The sequence below is a fragment of the Drosophila albomicans genome, chromosome 2R (genome assembly GCF_009650485.2).
Source record: "Drosophila albomicans strain 15112-1751.03 chromosome 2R, ASM965048v2, whole genome shotgun sequence".
In the NCBI taxonomy this organism is placed as follows: domain Eukaryota; kingdom Metazoa; phylum Arthropoda; class Insecta; order Diptera; family Drosophilidae; genus Drosophila; species Drosophila albomicans.
The window spans coordinates 33,288,272-33,310,098 of record NC_047631.2 but is presented as its reverse complement, the minus strand read 5'-3'; the positions used below and the strand labels follow the sequence as shown (position 1 = coordinate 33,310,098).

Genomic DNA, 21,827 nt, shown 5'->3' with positions numbered 1-21,827 from the left:
CCTCTTTTATCATTATAATTATAATTTATTTAATAGTATTTTTCTCTTTTTTTCGAATAGTTATAAAAACTATTTGTTGTGTTTTGACAATTTATGCTAATCTTTGCAGTTTTTGTTGTTCGTTTTTTGCTTTCAGCTTAAGTATAACAGACACACTACAAACACACTCAAACACACGCGTATTTCTTGGCCAGAAACATTGAGTCTAAAACAGAAACACACTCACACTCACTCGCATTCACACTCATTCATTCACATTCACTTTCACATACACATATACTAATTGGCTAGACTGTGTCGCAAACAGTGTTCCTTCGAATACGAAGCATACATAGATCATATATATATATTTATATAGTATTTGTATAATTAGGAAGTCTGTAGAGAATGCCAATCCATTGTAATATATAATATTATCATTAACTAATACAAGTTTCTCTTTTCTTTTGCTGAGGACACAGTTAGCCAGCACAATTGTTCTATATGCTTAGCTTAAATAACTTATTCATAGAGTTTTATTTACTATTTTCTATGCTGGGAGCCATTCGAGAGATAACAAACAATTTTCGCGTTATTTACAAAGGGATCGTTATCGTAATTTTTTATGTTTATCGTTGCGATTTGATTTAGGCAGTACACACAAATAAATTCCAGGAAAACATTCATGCTAATGTGAAGACATTCGATTACCACTTCAATCTCCCATCGATAATCCAATTCTCCCGTTCTCTACATACATACATCCATATATTTAGTAATATATCTAGATCTATTTACAATTATACTAAAACTTACAGGCTAAGGTATTCAACACATATTGTGGCTAGTAGTTAAACTCGTTTCAAAAATCAATAGGTAATACTTTTTTTTCATAGAGATTGATACAATATACGAGTATATGTATGGTATATTGATATACGATCTAGGGATATGTCGTCAATTCAGAAATGCGACTCCCGCAGCACTCTGTTAGGTGTGGAAGAGTGCAGGTCCTGTTTAGATTAAATTGGATAGCAGGGTATAAATTAGTTGACAATCTTCTCGAATTCATTGTTCATTATTATTACAACATCGGGTCTAATAAGCATTTGTATTTGATGTTAAAGCAACATTCGTAGATATGATCGCAGTTATCGCAGCTTATTCTGATCCTTCGGATATGTATGCATATTGATGTGAATATGTATGTGAATCGATTGGGTTGTAAATTAAGACAACAGATAGTCGGATATGTTTACACGTTACAAGTGTAAACAAGGCTGTAAACAGTGTGAATCGTCATAAGGTTTGTGTCACGGCTGCGAAATGGTTCGCAACTTTGTTAATTTTGATTTAAACACGATCTCAGTGCTGTTTGCAGCCTTGCTTAGCGAGGAGTATTAGACTAAGTTACAACGAAATGACAACGAGTTAATCCAGGTAAAGTAAAAAGGTAAAAGTATTTACAAAACGAGTCACACTTTTGGCTTCGATTAATGCAACAATTACACAGAAAATGCTTACAATTTAAAGAAGTCTTGCCTCAAACCATGCGAATAAATATATCTATAAGTATATCTATATATATATATAAGTAGGTTGATCTAGTTGTTGGGGGTTATTCGATACGATACGATATTCATGTTTTTAATACAATTTGTTGCCTTTGTTGTTGTTGTTGCTCTCATTTGTACACATTCAAAAGTGAATTAGGCATATATATATAGTATATGGGATAAGTATTGATTTGTGAATGGATCTGGAGTTTGCTTATATACAACTTTCCTGTATGCGATTCGATGTGGTGACCACCTCCGGTCGAAATCGGTATTCGCTTAATGACGATGTCACCGATGCGTTATTCGGACTGAGCAAGCTGACCTCCATTGGCTGCGGTGTTAGATGATATGAGGATGATGGCGTCGATGTACTTACATTGTAGGTCAGCGACCCCAGCGGCGGACTGCAGGTGGTGATGCCCTTCTTGTTCAGAGTGGCATAGCTCTGTTCGGGATACGTGTGATGTATAGTTAGTCAGTCAATCGAATTTCGGTTGTACTCACAATTTGTTTGCTTGGGCGGAAGGTGTAGTGCAGCACTTCGTTGCCAGAGTTGCTGAGCAGGCCAATTGTGCTGGCCTCGGCCGCAGCTGCGGCTGTCATGCAATCGGGCGTGCTCTTCAGATGCTCGGCATCTCGACTGTGGCAGTAATCCCGCTGCAGCAAACGCGACGAGGGACTCGCAAAGCCCGGCGACACCACAAGCGCCTTAAGAGGGCGTTTTTCTACAGAGGGCAATTCAAAGCTGATGAAGTGGAAGTCTTTCTTCAACTTGAAGTATCTTTGCTTACCATACTGATTGGGTATAACATCGGGATCCGTGTCGTCGATGTCCGCCTGATCGCCCCCCATCAGCTGAGGACTCGGTCGAGTGCGCGCCGTGGAACGCAGCGTGTCGCTGGCCATCGCCATTTGCAGTCCATGGCCACTTGGCGAGGTTCTTGTGCCGCCATCGATGCCCGACTCGCCGATGCCCAAGTTGCCGCAGTCGACCGCATTTCGATTATCACAATTAATCGGCAGCAGACTGTGGTGAGCCTGCTCCTGTCCACGGCCCAACCCTTGGCCCTGGCCATTTGCATGCTGATTGGGACGCAGCGGGTCCAGCTGGCAGTCTGCGGGTATGGCTAATTGTGTGTGCTTAACGGCTTTCAGATTATTATCGTTGCGGCTGCAATTCAAATGTGCAGTGGAAGTAGAAGCATTAGCATGAAAGAGAGACTCTCGACTCTGTGCGTGGGACGTTCATTAAACATACCGATTAGAGAAGCGTCTGTATATCGCAGCCAGAATGATGCAGGATATGGCAAACAGCAGGCCACAGAAGAGCGTCAGTCCGGCCAGGAACGGAGAGAGCGGCATGCTCAGACCCGTTGTGCTGCCTGCAAAAATCAATACGAAAGTTGAGAGGAAAATGTTTGAACGTTTGAGTTTAGTTTAGTTCATCGTACTTGTTAGCTTCGCCACGCCTTTAAAGTTGATGTCGTCAATGATTATGGGCTCGGAGCGACCCTTGACATTCACTGCGAAGATGATCATGCGATAGGTGGCCGCCTGATCCAGGTTCTCAATCACAAAGGTCACTGGCGTGTGCTGCAAAGAGAGATTATGAAACCGGTTTAAGACTGTAGTGGGAGCGTGCTCAACTAAGCTGTATAGAGTGACTATTTTGGGACAGCAGCAGGTGATTATAATACAATAAAAGTGAATATAGTAAGACAAGAAAGTGACTTATAAAAACTGAGAGTGATATTCACTGAATGTATCAATATCATATTCAGCATTGCTTATACAAATTCCATTTCAAATTAAGTTATAATTGGACCTCAGACTTAGCACTTTCTTTCTTACTTTCCTCTTTTTTAAGGATTTATAAAAAGTAGATACATTTTAAAGACACCTAAGTTCAATTCATTAAAAAATGGGTTAGAAAAAGGTATACACCAATTTATAAATTAAATTTAAATAAATATTGAATACAAAGCTTAGTAAAAACTGAAGAAAACTATGAACAATCTGAGGTAGATTCAAGCTTAAGAAGTATCCACTATTTTATTTGAGTTCCAAGGTATTGAAGAGAGGGTAAGTAGATTATGAAGTACCCTAAGTATAAATTGCAACAAAACTGCTTAAATATGCTTGCTAAATTTGAAGGGAATAACTCTTATAGTTGCTGTGATTTGAGGTGTTTAAGGCAGACAGGCGGACATTAATATTAAGCCCCTGAGAATGTTGTTTTATGGGGTCAGAGAAATCGTTGCTGCTTACTACGAGTCTTATACCCCTTTACCCCAAGGACAGCGGGTATAATGAGCACAGTATTGCATAAGGTTAACACCGGAGTAAGGACTTACAGTTACAGTTATGTTGCGGGCCAGACGCAGCGAGTTCAACTCGACTAGTTCGAGCATGAAGCTCTGGGGCAAGCCGCCGTCGAATCCCTCGATGCAGTCGACTTGCAGTGAATCCACCGACTGATTGCTCACCGTACAGTTCTGCAGCGGAAAGGGGCGACCTATGAGAAGAGAGGGGAAAGGAAGTGTAAATAGTTGCAAGACCCAAACTGTAACCCAGTTTATAGCTCACCTGCTGCCACAATCTGAAAGACGCAGGGACTCTTCTGCAGTCCAATTGAGTTCTTGCCCCAGCAGGAAATTGTGCCGTAGTCCAGATCGGAGCTCGGGGTGTAGTTCAGTCGTGACATGCCCGTCTGCAATTGGTCAAGTATCTCAATATTTCAATTCGACACTTGAGCTGTGTGCAGCTCGAATCTCATTAGATTACTTTAAAGAGCTCTCCAGGGAGAGAACCCTTCCCCAACTGGTAATTAGTGTTATATATTTCTTTTCGTTTTTGGGACTCACCTCGCTGGAATGGAGGCGGGCAGGTAGCTCGGTTTGCTCGCCGGATGAGTTGAAGGTCCAGTGGAAGGAGTCCGCAGGTGGCGAGGCATCGACTTCGCACTTCAACGGCAGCGTCTCGTGCTTGAGAGCGCCCAGCAGCTCCTCGTGGTCGATGGCGCAGATGGGCGCGTCTATAAATAATTAAAGCATTCATTGAAATATTTAATGTTCGTTGTAGTCTCTATAAAAGTTCTATGAATTAATTTCAAACTTTTCGGCCCAGAATGCAGTTACAGTAGAGTCGAGTGGTGGGCAAAGCCAACCCAAAGCCGAAGCCGAAGCCAGAGCCAAGTCAGGCAATGCATTCATTGCGCCATAATCTTGGTCATTAACGTGGAATGAAGATGGAACAGGGACAGGGATAGGGACAGGGACAGAAATAGGGACAGGCAATGGGCGAGAGCTTTGGCTCTGTTTGTTTTTGGACTCGGGCCAAATTGAAGCTGTGGGAGAAGGGGAAGAGAGTCAGAGGAAGCAAGCGTATGCATTAAGAGCCCATTCAAGGCTCAAGGATTAAATTGTAAATTACATAGACGATAGTCAATGCCAAATTGTGGTTCAGCTGCAGATGGTAGATGGTAAATGGTAGATGGCAACCAGGAGATGCAAACTAAGATTGTCCATTGGCCATTTAATACTTACAGCGTATGCGCAATGTGACCGGATTACTGAGGCCTTTGCCCTCCGAATTGACAGCCAGGCAGGTGTAATCGCCCGCCGAGGCCCTCGAGACGCTCTGCAGAACTAGAGATTGATCCGAGAGTATGATGCCCACCGAGACGTTGTGCTGCAGCTCCTTGCCCTAATGGATAATGGATAAAGGATAACGAATTACGTACACGAACGCATAACGAACGATGGAGGTCAAAGGGCAGCAAGCCAAGAGCCAAGAGTAGAACAATAATTATTGCTTACATTGTGAAACCAGGACATCTTGTAAGGCTTCGGATTCGATTGCACAATGCACTCGAAGTAGGCATCGTCACCTTCCTTAATGTCATCCGGATTCAAGGAGGAGCCCATCTTCAGCACTGTCGTCGGTTGGTCTGAAAGCAAACACAAGCGATTTAATCGTGCATCAATAGATAGATAGATAGATAGTTGCTTGGCTCTGCTTGGTAATTAGAATTTTCAAGTTTCGAACTTCAAGCTTCGAGTTTCAGTTTCTCGTTTCGTTTGGGCCACTTACAGTGCACAATGAGACGCCATTTGTCCTCGATGGAGCTGCCTTCGATGAATTGATTTTCAGCTCGACATGTTAAATATTTGCCATCGTCCTCGCGGGTGGGTGTAAACGTCAGTATGCTTAGGGATTGATTGTCTGGCTCATTAAACTAAAAAAGAAGCGCAAACAGAGTCCATTAGCAAATGAATAATGAAGAGCGCAAAGCGATGAGAGAAATCCTTCTAACCATATACTACATTTACCACACACAGCTCGAACTCAATCTCGAACTCAAACTGAAAGTGAAAATAGCAGCAATTATAAGGCAGCGCACATCCTTTTCTGCTGTTGCCTTCACTGCCCTCACTGCGTATACGTATTTTTGTACGTATACTTAATCTACGTGCGAGTGCTGATCAATATGTAATGAGCTTATTCACAAAACAAACAACACAAATTCAACATTGAGCATTGGACATTGAAGTATTGGTCTGTCTACTCTGCTTTTGCCTTTGCCCCTAATTAACTGAGAAGATTGTGAGCTGAGGGGGTTGAGAGGGGGTTGCTAGCTCAACTTTAACCCCTGAGGCTATGATTGAGATGGAACTTGTTTGGCTAATTGACCACAGACAGTTTAAAGTAAAGGGCAAAGTGCGGTCTAAATATATTTTCGAAAGCACCGCGATGTCTTTTTCCATTTGAAAAAATTAAGCTTAAGACTCATTAGGCTCAACGTTTGCAACTCGTAATTCGGTTGGAAAATAGTTTAACTAATAGAAATTCTATTGAATGTGTTATTAAAGGACAAAGGGTAAAGTTGGTGAAAGATTTATACAAAAAGAAAACCTAGGTATAGGTTGCTTATTGGCTTTATCGTTAGTGCAATAAATATGTTAGGAACATGGTTTGAAAACTTCTTTATCAAATGTTGCCCAAATGTTAACGAGCTGCCAAAGAAATGTATAATTAATTTATATTTTAATTTTTGGTCATTTTGGTAATTAATATTTTATTTAATGAATTTAGTTTGAATGAAGACAAACAAATCAATTTCAAAGTATTAAAGAATCTGACACAAACTACTTTATCTTCCCCTTTTTTCAAACAGAATTTTAGTCGCTTATAAAAGAACTTTTCCTTCCTTTTGATTGTATGACAAGGTTTGCTTTATATTCGAGCTACATAACATAACTATGCTGTTATGTTGTTGGAGATTCTCTCAGATGTATCATACATATCTATACTTACATTCTTGGTGAGTTTCTTGAGCGGCTTGTTGGCCTTCCACCAGGAGATCAGAGCTGGCGGCTTGGAGCCGGAGCTTTTGCACTCGATGTCGTAGGTGCGATCCGCGGAGACGAATCGATCCTTGGTCAGGATGTGCACCGCCACAGGTTTCACTGCAAGCAAAGAGAAGCTTAGAGGAAGCACTTCCTTTAAACAAAAGAAGTAAACCTACAGTTGACGTCCAGTATGACGACTTTTTGGTTGGGCGGCGTCAGATTCGTGTTGCTGGCAATGCAGACGAGGCGGGCATTGAGATGCTGCCTGCCAATGTTGGGATAGGACAAGTGATTAACGGTCTTGCCATCGGCACGCTGGTCAAAGGACTCGTCGATGACCGTGTTGTCCAGATACCAGGTAACATTCGGTCTGGGTCGACCTGCAATAAAACCCGAGTTGATATTTGTATCCCGTATTTGTTTGCGCTAATTCAATGGGGGACAAACGAACGAAACTCACCGCCGGATACCTCGCAGGCAAGGACGATATCGTTGCCCTCGTTGAAGGACTCGACATTGCTGGTCTTGTCGTGGCGGTTGGGCTCATAGATAATGGGTCGATCCGGGGGCACAATTACGGTTAGATTTATTTTCAGATTTCGGGTGGGCGAATTGCGGAAGTCGACGCGACAACGATAGACGCCCTCATCCTCGATGCGTACATTGTCGATTTTCAGCTGCGCCGGATGCGACGTACTGCTAAAGTGTGCCCTCGACCCAAAGGCCAGCGGCGACGACCAGAGACGCGCCTGTCCAAACTGTCGCCCCCGCACATCGAAGCTGCAATACCCGAAAGCAAAACACAGTTAGGCCTCAGGCATAAGTCATTAACTGCACTCCCCTAGACTTACTTGTAGATGGGCTCGCCGTCTCCCTCTCGAAACCAGAGCACCATATAGACAGCATCGTCGCGCTCCATCGGCGTGATGTCGCAGGGCAACATCGCCTGGCGGCTGAGCACGCCGTGCACCGATGTCAGCGGCACCGGGCGATCCAGCTCATGGATGAGCTCGTCCGGCTCCAGGTAGGAGCTTTGCGTCTGTCGCCAACTGGCGAGCACCAGGCAAATGCCCAGACACCACGACATCTGGCCAGCTGCAGTCCTTTTACTGCTCTGATGGCATTGATACTGTTGAGTGAGCTCCTCTGACAGCGGCTCTTCTTCTTCATGCTTCTGCTTCAGCTTCTGCTTCTGCTTCAGCTGGATTATGCTGACCTCGGGATACATTTCTCTCGTTCTTTCTGTTCTATCTTTCTCTGTCATTCGTTTGCTGACTCGTTAACTTTGTTACTCGCTGTGTGTGCTAGTGGAAGCTGTCGCTTGTTATAAACTTGCCTCTTCTCATACTCTCAGTCGTATTAACTCTTTATTGGTGCTGCTCTTGCTGTTGCTGCTGTTGCTTTCATTTGGCCAGATGCCTCTGTCAACTTGCTGGCCATCTTTCCCCGGGGGCATCAGTCGGATGAGTTCCTCAGCCTCCTGTTGAGGCAAAAGCGAAGCAGAGTGCAGCAAGTGCATTCATTGTATGAAAATGACATGTTGCCAACAGTTTCAACAATTACAAAAGCGCAGAAACAGTTCAGTTCGGCATGCCGAAATTTCGAATACTCATCAAATATATTGTTAGAGGAAGATTATAGTATCTTATAGTATTTAGTATATACTATAGTATATTTTACGGTATACAGTATATTAAAGAAGATTATAGTATAAGTGCTATGATTGATTTATACTATAATCTTTTTACAATATACTGTATACTGTACAATATACTATTGTATATACTATAAAGTATAAGATACTATTATATTCACTTTCCTAGTATAGTATATAGTACAGTATACAGTATAATAAACAAGATTTAGTATAAATCAATCATAACATACACTTTACTAGTACTTTCCCATACATATATAGTATATTATAGAAGATTGTAGTATAAGTGATATAATTAACTTATACTATAATCTTCTTTAATATACTGAATACTGTACAATACACTATTGTATATACTATATACTATAAGATACTATAATCTTCACTTTCCTAGTATATACATAGTATATAATACAGTATGCAGTATATTAAACAAGATTTAGTATAAGTCAATCATAACACACACTTTCCAATTCATAACTTTCAATATATTGTAATTTATTAGATACAAATTCGATGATTCAAATAGATTTATGTTTTGTGTATAGCTTTCAGCAAATAAAGTAATTTAAATATTCAATAATTCACTTAATTTACGTTAGATATATTTGCTCAATATTTATAGATTTTTTAATGTAGAGCATTAATTAAGATAGTCTGCTATTAATGGCAACTTTATCATTCGGTTGGAATTTAAATCCAGACTGTGCTGCATTAACGTTTTTTCAACTAGCCTCCGGAAGGGCATCAGGTTTGTTTTAATTTACAACATGTCATAATAAATTAAATTTTACAAAATGGATTGCAACTTACTTTCGTTGCAATTGATGGCATTGTCAAAATCGTAAATATCATTATGTGAAAAAGAAGTCAGCTGCAATTGACACGTGTTTCTCTTTCAATATGAAGCCAACAAATATTTTAAATTACTTTTGCTTTAAATTTAAGAAATTTCAAAGACAAACTGGTTTTAAATTTAAATACTTAACAAGGTAGTCTATTAATTATAAGCAAATAAGTTATTCGCAATATAACATAACTAATTACTTTTTGAGTAGAAGTAAGCAACTGCTTTAAGTCAGAATAATCGTAGTAAAATTCCGAATGAATTCATCGATGACTTCTTTTACACAAATTAAATCACAATCAAGTAAGAAGGCTACAGTTGAATGTGCTCGACTGTGAGATACCCTCTATCCAATTTCAATAAAACCATATTCTAAAAATATACCGAATTTTATACCGAATATAGTATACCGAATATAGTATATAAATATACCATAGAGTATAAAATATACCACATTGTATAAATATAATTTTGATGTTATTTCATGGCAAATAGTAATTACAAAAATATACCGAATTAATATACCGAAAATAGAGAAATGTACCGAAGGCTATGTTAGGTATATTGATATAGTATTACATGTAAAATATATCATAGAGTACCAAATATACCACATTTTATTAACATAATTTATATTAAATCCCTACGCAAATAATATATCCATAAGCAAATTTATGTGAAATAAATCAAATCATTATCTAAAAATATACTGAATTAAAGTACAGAAAATAAACAAAACTATACAAAATGTTATATTTGGTATATCGATATCTACATTTAAAATATACCATACATTACACAATATACTACATTGTATAAACATAATTTTGATTAAATTAATGTGAAATTAATCAAATCATATTTTGAAGGTATACCGAATTAATATACTGAAGAATTACTAAAGTATACTAAAGGTAATATTTGGTATATCGATATAGCTTCACATTCACAGAATACCATATATACCTATGTACAATATACCACATTGTATGAACATAATTTTGATGTTATCCCTAGGCAAATAAATTATGCATTCATCCATAAACAAATTTCTGTGAAATACTAAAATATACCAAAAGATATAGTTAGTATATCGATATAGTGCTACAATCAAAATATAACATAGAGTACGAAATATACCGCATTGTGTATTAAAATATACCAAAGGTTATATTCGGTATATCAATATAGTATATGAATATACCATATAATACTCAATATACCACATTGTATAAACACAATTTTGATGTTATCCCTAGGCAAATAAATAATGTATTCATTCATAAACAAATTTCTGTGAAATAAATCAAACAATTTGATGCGTGTGGAAATTAAAAGGCAAGACTGTCATAATGTAAAATAAATCATTTGATTAAAATTACAAATGGTTAGTTGATAATTGGTAATCAGTGTGGCAATTGGAAATTGGGTCACAGGCAAAATCCTTTGAGGAATGGCAAATGGAAAGCGAATAGCGAATACAATTTATGGCAGTTGAAGGAATTAAAGCTGAGATCTTAATGCAGGCGATATTTTATGGCATAGAATTTGTATGTTTTCCCCTTTTGAAATACATTACAAAAATCTAATTAAATGATTTATTATTTTGGAGAGGGGTATTTTTGCAATATCCGTGGACCGGATGTACAGTGGGCAAATTACGTGGATGGGCAGCAACAATTTTTGATTAAATATATTCATGTGTGTGTGAAGAACAAGTTGTGTTGTGTTCGGTGATGATGAATGAGTTCATGGTCAGGATGGAGCACATGACGTTATTGTGGTCAATCGTTCAATGACTCAATAAATATGGCTAAAATGCTGGTTTCTCTCTCTCTCTTTCTCTGTCGTTGTCATTGTCGCCTCTACTCAATCTCTCGACTGTCAACGTAATATCTTTAAAAATGTGAAGTCATTTCGCATTGCCAAAACTGACGGCACACAAAAATAACTTTGTGTGAGTGTTTGGGTTATGAAAGTGAGCGCACAACACATCACACATCAGACACCTCGCCACACCTCGGCTTTCCTCAAACTAGTCTTGACCATAAATTGGTGACTGCTCTGAATAGAATGTAGACGACACATGAAAGCACAAAACATATGGCCAAGTTGATAACAAGAGTTATGGGTTTCCACAAATTTCCGAGATTCTCAACCCAATCAAGCACGGCTCATAGATCCATCCAATGGCAATCAAAAATTATGGCCATAATGCCCCTTTATGGACATTTAATATTATAACTTAATTAATTATTACGATATTCGGATACGTTCACAAACTATAAATGTGCCCTATGAAAAACCTTATACCCAAAATATACACAAACTATCCATCCATCCATCCATCTATCTAATGACAAAGGGCATTTGAGGCTAGTTTTTCAACATTTCATGTTAAATTATTTATATTAAATGGCATCTGTGAACCGGTTACAACTGTGTTTTGAGTGCTGTTTCGAATGCAAATCATATAGATGAATGAACTTGAATTCTCTAGCTCTGCTCATTGGAAATTCATTAGGTTTTATCTGTTTTTTTTTTTTACAGTGGAGTGGAAAATGGCAGCAGTCGAAATAATAATAATAATGAATCGGCGAAACAATAGCAGCGTTGATTTATTAATTATTTGTTTAACGTTTTTATTTTTATTTATTTTCGTAAATAAATTTCAAAAGCTTGCGATAACAATTCCCTTTTTGCCTTTATACTTTTAATTGGTGGCGAGCAGAGAATTGTTTTATGTTAATTCCAGCGATTAACTAAATTGCTGCCTGAAAAGTGGCATATCTAATAGTGTTAAACGTTCTCTAATCAAAGCAATTAAAACACTTTTCCGCTTGATACGCCTTCAGGTGTTTTTCTGGCTTGCGATTCTTTTACATCAAGGTGAGAATTTGTCTCGTCCCCAGCAAAGCAGATCAAAAGATACTTGTATTTGCATTTAAAGCATAGCCAGAGGTGACAACAAGCAGAGTCTCTTTTTCTCCCTCTTATGATGGGCATATTTAATATGCGATGCCAGCTTCATATGTGAAGAGCAGCTCCTGACGAGCGGGAGAAGAAAGGAAAGGAAAGCAGGCGTGTCGGCTGCTTTGACTTCTTATGACTTCCCCCATTCGAAGCTGACGTCGAGTTGGGTTTCGGTTTGTTTAAATCGCAGTTGTTTATTTGTTGCCCATTTGCAACAAAACACTTTAGCCCCACTCCACTCGCTCCTCACTCATAAACCGGTTTCAGTAATTTTTTGTTTTTTTGAAAATTATATACAACGCTTAAAATGCTAAAAGATGTTTAGGTTGAGTGCTGGCGCTGAGCCCAGTGACCAGTCTCCCAATCGCCCAATCGACCACAGTCACCAGTCAACTATTCCCTGCTTCTCTCCCCCTCTGTCTCTGCCTCAATCCCACCGACTTCTTCTCTACGTTTCCGCCTCTGTTCCTCACTCTCTCTGTGTATCTCTGTCTCTGTGGTGTTGCTAATTAAGATTACAGACATCGATACTTTTCGGTACGCAGTGGCACGTACAGATACAGATACAGATACAGGCCCCAAAAGTATATAGATACCTGCATATGTGTGTCTTTCTGTGTATGTGTATGTGTGTATCACTGTCGCATATATCCGTATATAACAGCAAAAAACATAGTTTTCTAAGAGCAACCGAAAATTTAATACTCTTTGGTATGAGTTCTTCTGATGCTGTCTAATTTTGCAGTTTATTGTTAAATACTTTATTGGTTTAAGATGACTTTTAAAGCTGTTTTAATTTTGCGATTGAAATGACTTCTAATGATGTCTTATTTTCAAGTTAATTGTTTTCTTTTATTGCATTGATATGACAGCATCAGAACATGAGTAAAAAAGGCAACTGTATAAGTGAGGGAAGTATTTAGTATTAATGGATATTTTGTATATAGTCGTATGAAGCACTGCATCAAAGAGACTAAAAGAGATAGAGCTATATTTTGACAATTTGGTATATTTTGCACTCTATGGTATATTTTGAATGTAGTACTAGTAAATGTAGCCTTTGGTATATCTAGTATATATTGGTATATTTTGAATGCAGTTCTATATCAATATACCGAATATATCCTTTGGTATATTTTTCGTATTTTTGTGGTATATTAACATGGTATATTTTAAATGTAGTTCTATTTCAATATACCGAATATATCCGTTGGTATATTTTTAGTATTTTTGTGGTATTTTAATATGGTATATTTTGAGTGTAGTTCTATATCAATATACCGAATATATCCTTTGGTATATTTTTAGTGTTTTTGTGGTATATTAATTTGGTATATTTTAAAATGAATATCGCAACGATTTGCTTTTATTCACAGTCGAGCACACTCGATTGTAGATTTCTTACTTGTTGAAGTTATTCTAATACAGTATATTCAGTATTCATGTTCTAAAACCATCCAATTTAAAGTATTTTAATATGCCTAAAGTTTGATTCAAAAAAATGATCTACTAATAATCCAATTGAAAGTATCTTTATGTTCATTTTAAACCCTTCAAAGAAGTAGCCTTAACCTGGACAATTACTAAAAATAATTCAACAAAAAACCGTTGCTTAAGAATCTTCAGCATTAACTATTGTTTCTTTTAAAATGTAAATCAATTAAAAAACTGATTGAACTAAAAACTATTGCTTAAAATTGTTGTGCTTCAATGTTACATCAGTTAAAAATAAAACAAAACTATACACAGATTGAGCAATTGGTTCAACGACAGCCAACATAAATAGTAACGTAAAGTAATCTAATCTTTGGCTGACGCCAACTTATTAAGCCCTTTTTTGACCAAAAGTGGTAAAAGTGTCAGGTTACATTATGAATGACAAAGTTCAGTGACAAAGTTGTAATACCCTCTAGAGGCAAGTGTATCGGAAAAAGGTTTTATGAGCTGACCAGTCGAGTCGAGTCGAGTCCAGTTGATGGGCATGCCAAGGTGCTAAATCAAGCACTGACAGCATCCGAGGTTTTCTTGGCTTATTAATTATGTAGCTTAATTTGCGATTATGCAGATATGAGCATAAATTTTCAAGAGTAGCATAAGCAGAAGTCTGTTGTGTGTGCCTCTGATAACTCACCAGTCAGTTAATATATGTGCATACACAGTGGATAAAGTGGAGAGTGCTGATTTTGGATTTGGATTCAGCTTCGGATTCAGCTTTGGATTCGGATTCATTCAATATTCCATGTTGCTTTTATTGTTATTAGCTTTAGAGCTGGCTTTAATGGATGAACTGTTTTGTTGTGTTTTGTTTTGGCTTAAGATTTTCGATTTTCGTTTTGAATATTATTTTTATAGGTGCCAAACAGCTTCAGTTTTGTAGGCTTAAAGATCGAAGACGCGACACGCCGTCTGCGTTGGATTCTGAATCTAAAATGTGAATCGAATCGTGTTATTCAGCAAAAAGGGGGAAGATATTTATCAATAGAGATGCGGCACAAAAATATATATGAGCTGCTTTAATGAGACACTTCTTAACGAGCACGAACGCACTTAATTGGCCAAGATTTATGTTTGCACTTTTGGCCACATTCACATTCTCACTAGCATTCGCTATTCCATTTCCATTCACGTAATCATATTCATTTTGCACTATTCCACAGTGGATACAGTTGTGGTTATTCGTAGCTGCCAAGTGTAATCAAGTGCCACTAAAGATCTCTCGAATCTCTCTCTCTCTCTCTCTCCTCGCGTTTTGACAACTATTACCATAACAAATCAGCGCCTGTCTCTGACAGGCCAATTGAACCAAACCGCACGGGCCAACAACGACAGAGGCAGGAAAAAAAACACAATATTTGCACGGCACAAACTTGGAAAGGAGGCGAACAAGGAGCAGGAGTTGGGAAGGGGATAAAGCCAGCCAGTCACTGTTAGCGTCAAACAATTCCCGCAGCGAGAGAGACAGAGGATAAAGGAAGTACTGAAGCAGGAGTCAGAGTCGGAGCCGAGCCACGTTGCACGTTCCACGTTCACGGGCCGTGCTTGGGCTTATCCTTGTATCCTTGGTGTCTGTGTATGCTCCGCTTTTTATGCCACAGTCGTAAATTCCAATTATCGACAAAGTCGAAGCACGGCAAGCGGTAAACGGCAAACGGCGAACACTGCACACCGAACGGTAGCTGGGCAAAAAGCCGGCTTCAACACGGAGTCGACACCGAGAGTCGAGTTGAGTCGAGTCGAGTCGAGAGTTGAGAGTCGAGCAGAGCTTCGCAGTGAAGTGGAGCGATTTTCAAAGTCAGACGCGGCACGAGGCATAAAAAGTTTGTTGCTATTTTAGTCTTCACTCTTTTGCACTTTGCTGTTGTTGTTTCATTAATATATTTAAATTTTCTTTCTTGCCGTAATCCTGGTCGGGGGCAAAGGGGCAAAGGCTTTTGCTTTACCTCTTTGGGGCACACACACTTTTAACTTTTAACTTTAAAACTGAGCTCACGCTGAGCTATTGAATATATTAAAATATTGATATGCGTTTGCATTAAATTATAAATAAATCATGGGCATTTATTATTACTTTTATTGGTTTTGTTAAGCACTTCAAAGTGACCAAACAAACTCGATGGCGAGGTGGATAAGGAGGAGGAGAAGTCACAAATATCTCACAGATACACAACACGCACACACGCACACCGAATTACACTTGTTCGTTCGTAGTTGAGAGTGCGGGTGTAAATATGTGTGTGTAAGCAACTAAGTTGGTGAGAGGGTGAATATGTATGTGTGTGTGTGTGAGTGTGTGTGTGTACGGTGCTTTAAACGGATACCCTAAAGCGAACGCATTGGGCTACATTTCAGAGCGTTTTCAACGTTTTCAACGGTTTGAACGGTTCACGATTCACGATTCCAGGATGCGCAGCGTCCGTTAGCAACATGTGTATCGTTATAGCTTCGCGTATCTACTGGATACACGACTCGACTCCAACACTCGTCGCACTCACAATCGTCGTCGTCGTCGTCGTCATCGTCGGCGTCGTCTCTGACGTCGTCGTCGTCTTCGTCGCTGCTGCGGCTGCGGCAACGACGCGTTTCAGACCATGGCAAAAGACCATGCCAATGCTATTGCTTTGATTTTTCGAACTTCTCTCTCGTGACTAACTCTCAGAGATGTTAGACGAAGAGAGAGCCAGCGAGAGAGAGAGAGAGAGAGAGAGCGAAAGCAAAAGAGCACAAACATTTCGACTGTGAAATGTGTGTTAAATTCTGAGATGACTTTTGGCGGGCTAAAGATGCAGTTCAATATCAAAGAACTTATAGCAAAAGGTGTGAAATTTATTTCTAAATATATTGCTTAGTTAAGAACTGTTTGAGTTTATAAATAATATATATTAGAATGTAACATTTATCAATGTTGAACACTAAATACATATATACATATGTACTACAATTTAACTTATATTTAGCAACTGATTAAAGGATTTAACTTTAGTAGTCTACAACTCATTGAGATACTTATAATACAAACATCTATTTATCCGTAAAATAATACTAATTTAAGTAGTTCAATATCAAAGAACTTATAGTGAAAGCTACGAAATTTATTGCCAAAAATGTTGCTTAGTGAAGAACTGTTTTAGTTTATAAATAATATATATTAGAATGTAACATTTATCAATGTTGAACTTTATACAAATCTATGAACTACAATTGGACTTATATTTAGCAACTATTTAAAGCCTTTAACTTTAGTAGTCTAATTTAAGTAATTCAACATCAAAGAACTTATAGCAAAAGGTAAGAAACTTATTGCCAAAAATGTTGCTTTGAGTTAAGAACTGTTTGAGTTTATAAATAATATACCATATATCAGAATGTAACATTTACCAATGTTGAACTCTATACTAATCTATATACTACAATTTAACTTATATTTAGCAACTGATTAAAGGATTTAACTTTAATCTATTTATGCGTAAAATAATACTAATTTAAGTAATTCAATATCAGTATTCAGAACTTATAACAAAAGGTACGAAACTTATTCAGTTAAGAACTGTTATAATTATTATTAAAAATAAATATTCAACTCTATACAAATTTATGTGCTGCAGCAAAGCTTAAATTTAGAAAGGGTTTATAGTATTTAAATTTAGTAGTATACAACATATTGAAATAGTTATAATTTGAGCTGCTATTTATGTGTATAATAATACTAATTTAAGGAAGTCAATATAATAACCTTTTATTGAAATATTAAGGAACTTTTCATACTAAAATCTAATTATATTCTTTTGGAATTTTAAATAATTTAATTCCTTACAATATATTATACAATTACTGACACCAGCTCTAATATTCTTCTAACGTTCTAATATTCTTTAATCTATTACTCATCTTATAACAGATTTAATATATTAACTTGCAGTTAATTTAACCCATTCTGATCACAGTAACTTGCCCAACTTTATAGCATTCAAATCCCAACTGGATGCAACTGTTAAATGCTTCAGCCACTGCTTTGAATTTCGAATTTCGAAACAGATTACGAAGAGCAACAAAATTTCGATTAACAGCAGCAAAGAGAAAAGCGAAACGAAACTTGGCGATATTTGAATTCTGTTGTCGAATATCGTAGCACTGTTAACAGACTGTTAATGCGCTGTTAATGTAATGACTTTAAAGAGCATTTGTCTTGTTAGAAATGTCGTCGATGTTAAGGTTGAGGTGGATGAAATTTATGACGAGTTTACAGACAATTTTCAAGTGTATTTAAATTTAATGTGGCTGGCAAATGATAATAACATATTTAAAAGAGACTTTGCTCATTGCAAAAGCAAAATGAATATGCGTCTGTTGAGTATCAAGGAATTGTTTTCAACTTATTCATGAGACGCTTTAACTATACTATATACGAGTATATAAGGCATTACAATGGCGGCAATCAGAGGGGATTCGAGCTGTAGCAGTTCCTTATCTGCGGATATATCGTATTATTGTGGCGTCAATCAATAATGTATTGCGGGTCTTGTGTAAATATGAATAGATACTTCAACTTTTGAAGTTGATATGCATATTCATAATGTATTCTTTTTGGCCAAGAAAAACGTTTCTGTTTAATGCCCAGGCCAGCACAGAGACAGAGCCAGAGCCAGATGGCAGATGGTATTCCTCATGGGGCTTTTGTTGTGCCTTTTAAGGTGATTGATGTGCGATATTCACACACGATTTCCATTTCAATTTCGATACGGCACACACGCAGGAAGTACTAAAGATGCGAGCGGATTTATGTATCGATGATCTCCACGAACTCGTCGTAATTGCAGTTTGATGTACTAAAGAAAAGGGGCAGCGTTCGATTATTTTGGGGCCCACCCATATAAAAGATGGAGGAGTGCAATCACCTGGTCCACAATCGATGCCGTCGGGTGCATTAAATCGTTATCGTAACATATACAAATTAATGCAAACAAATACACGAGTGTTCCAGTAATTCTACTTCATTGTTTTCCCTTGCCCCCTTCCCTTGTTCCCTTTCTGATCGTTGTCAGTTGGTTACGACTTTGTGATGTGCCACGGAATGCTAAACAGATCAAAAGCACGAGCTATCTACCTCCACTCCCCTCCACTCTCCTCACTCTTCTCACTCCCCACTGGCAGGAATGAGGTGCGAGAATTCTCAAGTGAGCTCGCTCACCGCTGCTCTCAACTCCACTCCGAACTAAATTGAAGTCAACTGACAGCCCGCAGTTCGATTCCCCAAATGCAACTCGCTGCACTGGGGATTTGTGGTTTATTTTTGGGGGCATCTCATAAAATAGCTGTGGTCATAGCATCATCAATAAATATTCTTCGACTGCTCGAATAAAAAGTGGAAGAACAAGCACAAATTAGCTAGAAAAAAACACTGAACTAAATGTTTAGAATGGAAAGAAGTTACGGCCAGACAAACAGACGGACGGACAGACAGACAGACGGACGTCAGGCGGGTGCTGCAATGTAAAAATAGCAAAGTCAATGGCATAAGTATGTAAACAAAACGTTTCTCTTCAGCGCTAGCTGTAAATGTATCTGCAACTGCAACTGCATCTGCATCTGTATCTGTATCTACAACTGCATTCTCCATCTGTTCCGTGGGGAAAACGTGAAGCGTTTCGATCGCGTGCCCAACTGAATAAGAAGAACCGCAGAGCGTAAAGCGCGCACTTTTCCTAGAAACCCATTTTTCAATACCCTCAACTGAGGGTATTCCAAAATAGTTGCTAAATGCGCAACAACTTTTAAGGGGAGACCTTCAATGGAATGATTAGATTGAGCAGCTGATTTAAATATTCAATTATTTGGCAGTTAATTTATGTCTTCAAGCGAGCTAAAATTAGTTGCTTAAATTATTCCAGCTGTCTGCGATGTGTTCAATAGATAAATCAATGCGAATGATTAAATGAAATGAAACTAAAAACCCTTCAAAAAATCTAGATAAAGAAGTATCCAATACTATATTTCAATTATGTTGATTGTGTTCTAAGAAAATTGATTAACACCCGAGTTAACAAAGGAACAATCAATCAAACTGCAATAAAATTATATATTGAAGTTGATGGTATATTTTGAATGTTGTAGTATATCAATATACCAAAATCTGTAAGCGTGTTTAATATTCAGCTCGTCTTTGATAGTTATGCTTTCATGTTGTTAATGAGAATCATTTGCATTTCTTACACTACTTTGTACCAAGATACATATGTATCTTATAGCACATGTGTGTGTGTGTATCTATGCAAAATTGGTGCTGCTGGTTAACAGCATTTAAAAGCTCATTTCAACATGCGTTACATGTGTTTCGTTCAGCTCGAACATTTATTATGCCCAACGCCTAAAGGAGTGCCCCACTCACAGTCACAGTCAGAGTCTGAGATTTAGTTTCAGTCTTGGAATTGGAATTGGATTTCGTATCTGAATCTCAAGTCTAAAGACGAAGTGTGGACAATTTGCATACGGGTCAAGTTGTTTGTTTTTTTGGAAGGGGCTTTTTAACGAATTGCTTGTCAAACACCGCAATTAATAGCAGCTGACTGCCAAATTAGATGGAACACCAACATCATCATCATCATCAAGCAGAGTCTGAACATCATCATCATCTCGCATCTCGGGCATCTTCATCGCAGTATTTGTCGTGTGATGACTTAATGACAACTTCCTAATAAAAGCTGTAGAAGAATTTCAAACAAATTTATTAAATTTTACAATGGCTTTGAGATATGCTCGATTATTTGGCCATAAAGATTTGCATATGAATGCGAGAATGTCGTTTATAAATGCCGTGAGTTGGCCCATTAAGGTTCGTTTATTAGAAACGGATGATAAACAATGAGCAGAGGGGCAAGTCGCTCTTTCCGTATCTCTCTAGAGTTGAAGCTCACAGTGGGTGACCCGCAAATGTTGTCCATAAATCGATGAATGTATCTCACGGATACACATTCACATATGTATCGATGCTCTAAGCGATGTGAAAGCCACGTGCTTAATACGTGCTTAAATGTTAACATTTCAATTTGCAATTTGGACTAACAGTTCGACAGTCCTTCCGCCTTGCTCTGTCTGTCTGTCCGTCTGTCTGTCTGTTTGCCTTTTGTATCTGATGGTCTGTCTGCACGTTACGCACTCGCCACGCCCAGCGTGCTAAAATGTTTTCCAAACATGCAAAGATCATTTCCACACACAATGACCCACACACTCAGAGCTGAGCAAACCCTTTGACATGTTTCTGGCGCCATTCGTATTAAGAACAGAACAGAACAGAGAGAACTCTCAGATACATTTGTATGCAGATACATTATACATATGCTCGCATGTATGTATAATCAGAATTCAACGGCACGCATTATTGAATAATCCCCAAAAACAAAACACAAAAAACACATCGCGTTGTTTAGACCAAATTCGAACTGCGAACCGGGGCTCAATATGAGTTTGAGTTTGTATCCGTATCCGCAGCCATCGCCCCTCTGAATGAATACAACGAATGTATGCTTTCCAGATAAGATACTTTATTGACATTGCGTGTCTAAACACTTTACCGCTACGTTAGTTCTGTTCTTGTTGCTGTTGTTGTTTTTGATTGTGATTGTGCGCTTTAAGCTGATTTGCATACCCATAATTCTTAATTCAGTGAGGTGTGCGTGTGTATTATGTTTAGCACGAGCATCGCAGCTACATTCTACATACTACATACTATTTGTGGTTTATCTTTCCATCTATGTGTATATGCTCGACAACAATACAGCAGAACATCATTTTAATCAGAAAACACTAGTTATTTCAAATTGCTTCTGCCAGGCAAGCCAATAACTTAACCAACTCTGACCTCAGCTTGTTTTTCACAAGAGGCTTTTCCATTATTTTTGCTATTTTTATACCAGTTACCTTAGGGTAGAAGCTTTTTATATTTATTTTTACCAACAGGAAATGTTTGT

The 21,827-nt window shown here is 38.1% G+C and overlaps 1 protein-coding gene across 3 annotated transcripts; it reads right to left on the bottom strand.

Moving 5' to 3' along the window:
• Positions 1–261: 261 nt before the first annotated feature.
• LOC117575233 (hemicentin-1) lies at positions 262–16,307 on the bottom strand. Of its 3 annotated transcripts, XM_052006358.1 has the most exons (18): positions 15,935–16,307; positions 14,498–14,790; positions 7,741–8,369; positions 7,350–7,669; positions 7,066–7,269; positions 6,855–7,006; positions 5,631–5,775; positions 5,357–5,487; positions 5,084–5,243; positions 4,403–4,572; positions 4,125–4,248; positions 3,893–4,053; positions 2,990–3,131; positions 2,797–2,920; positions 2,330–2,709; positions 2,043–2,263; positions 1,915–1,983; positions 262–992 (listed from the first exon to the last, which is right to left on the bottom strand). In XM_052006358.1, the coding sequence occupies exons 3-18, from the start codon at positions 8,151–8,153 to the stop codon at positions 942–944; spliced, it is 2,967 nt and encodes a 988-aa protein (XP_051862318.1). In that variant the 5' UTR covers positions 8,154–8,369; positions 14,498–14,790; positions 15,935–16,307; the 3' UTR covers positions 262–941. The 3 variants fall into 3 exon arrangements, with proteins under 3 accessions (XP_051862318.1, XP_034115255.1, XP_034115256.1); XM_034259364.2 differs by lacking the exon at positions 262–992 and having other exon boundaries at positions 1,718–1,983; XM_034259365.2 differs by lacking the exon at positions 262–992 and having other exon boundaries at positions 1,718–1,983; positions 16,185–16,307.
• Between the last annotated feature and the right edge of the window lie 5,520 nt (positions 16,308–21,827).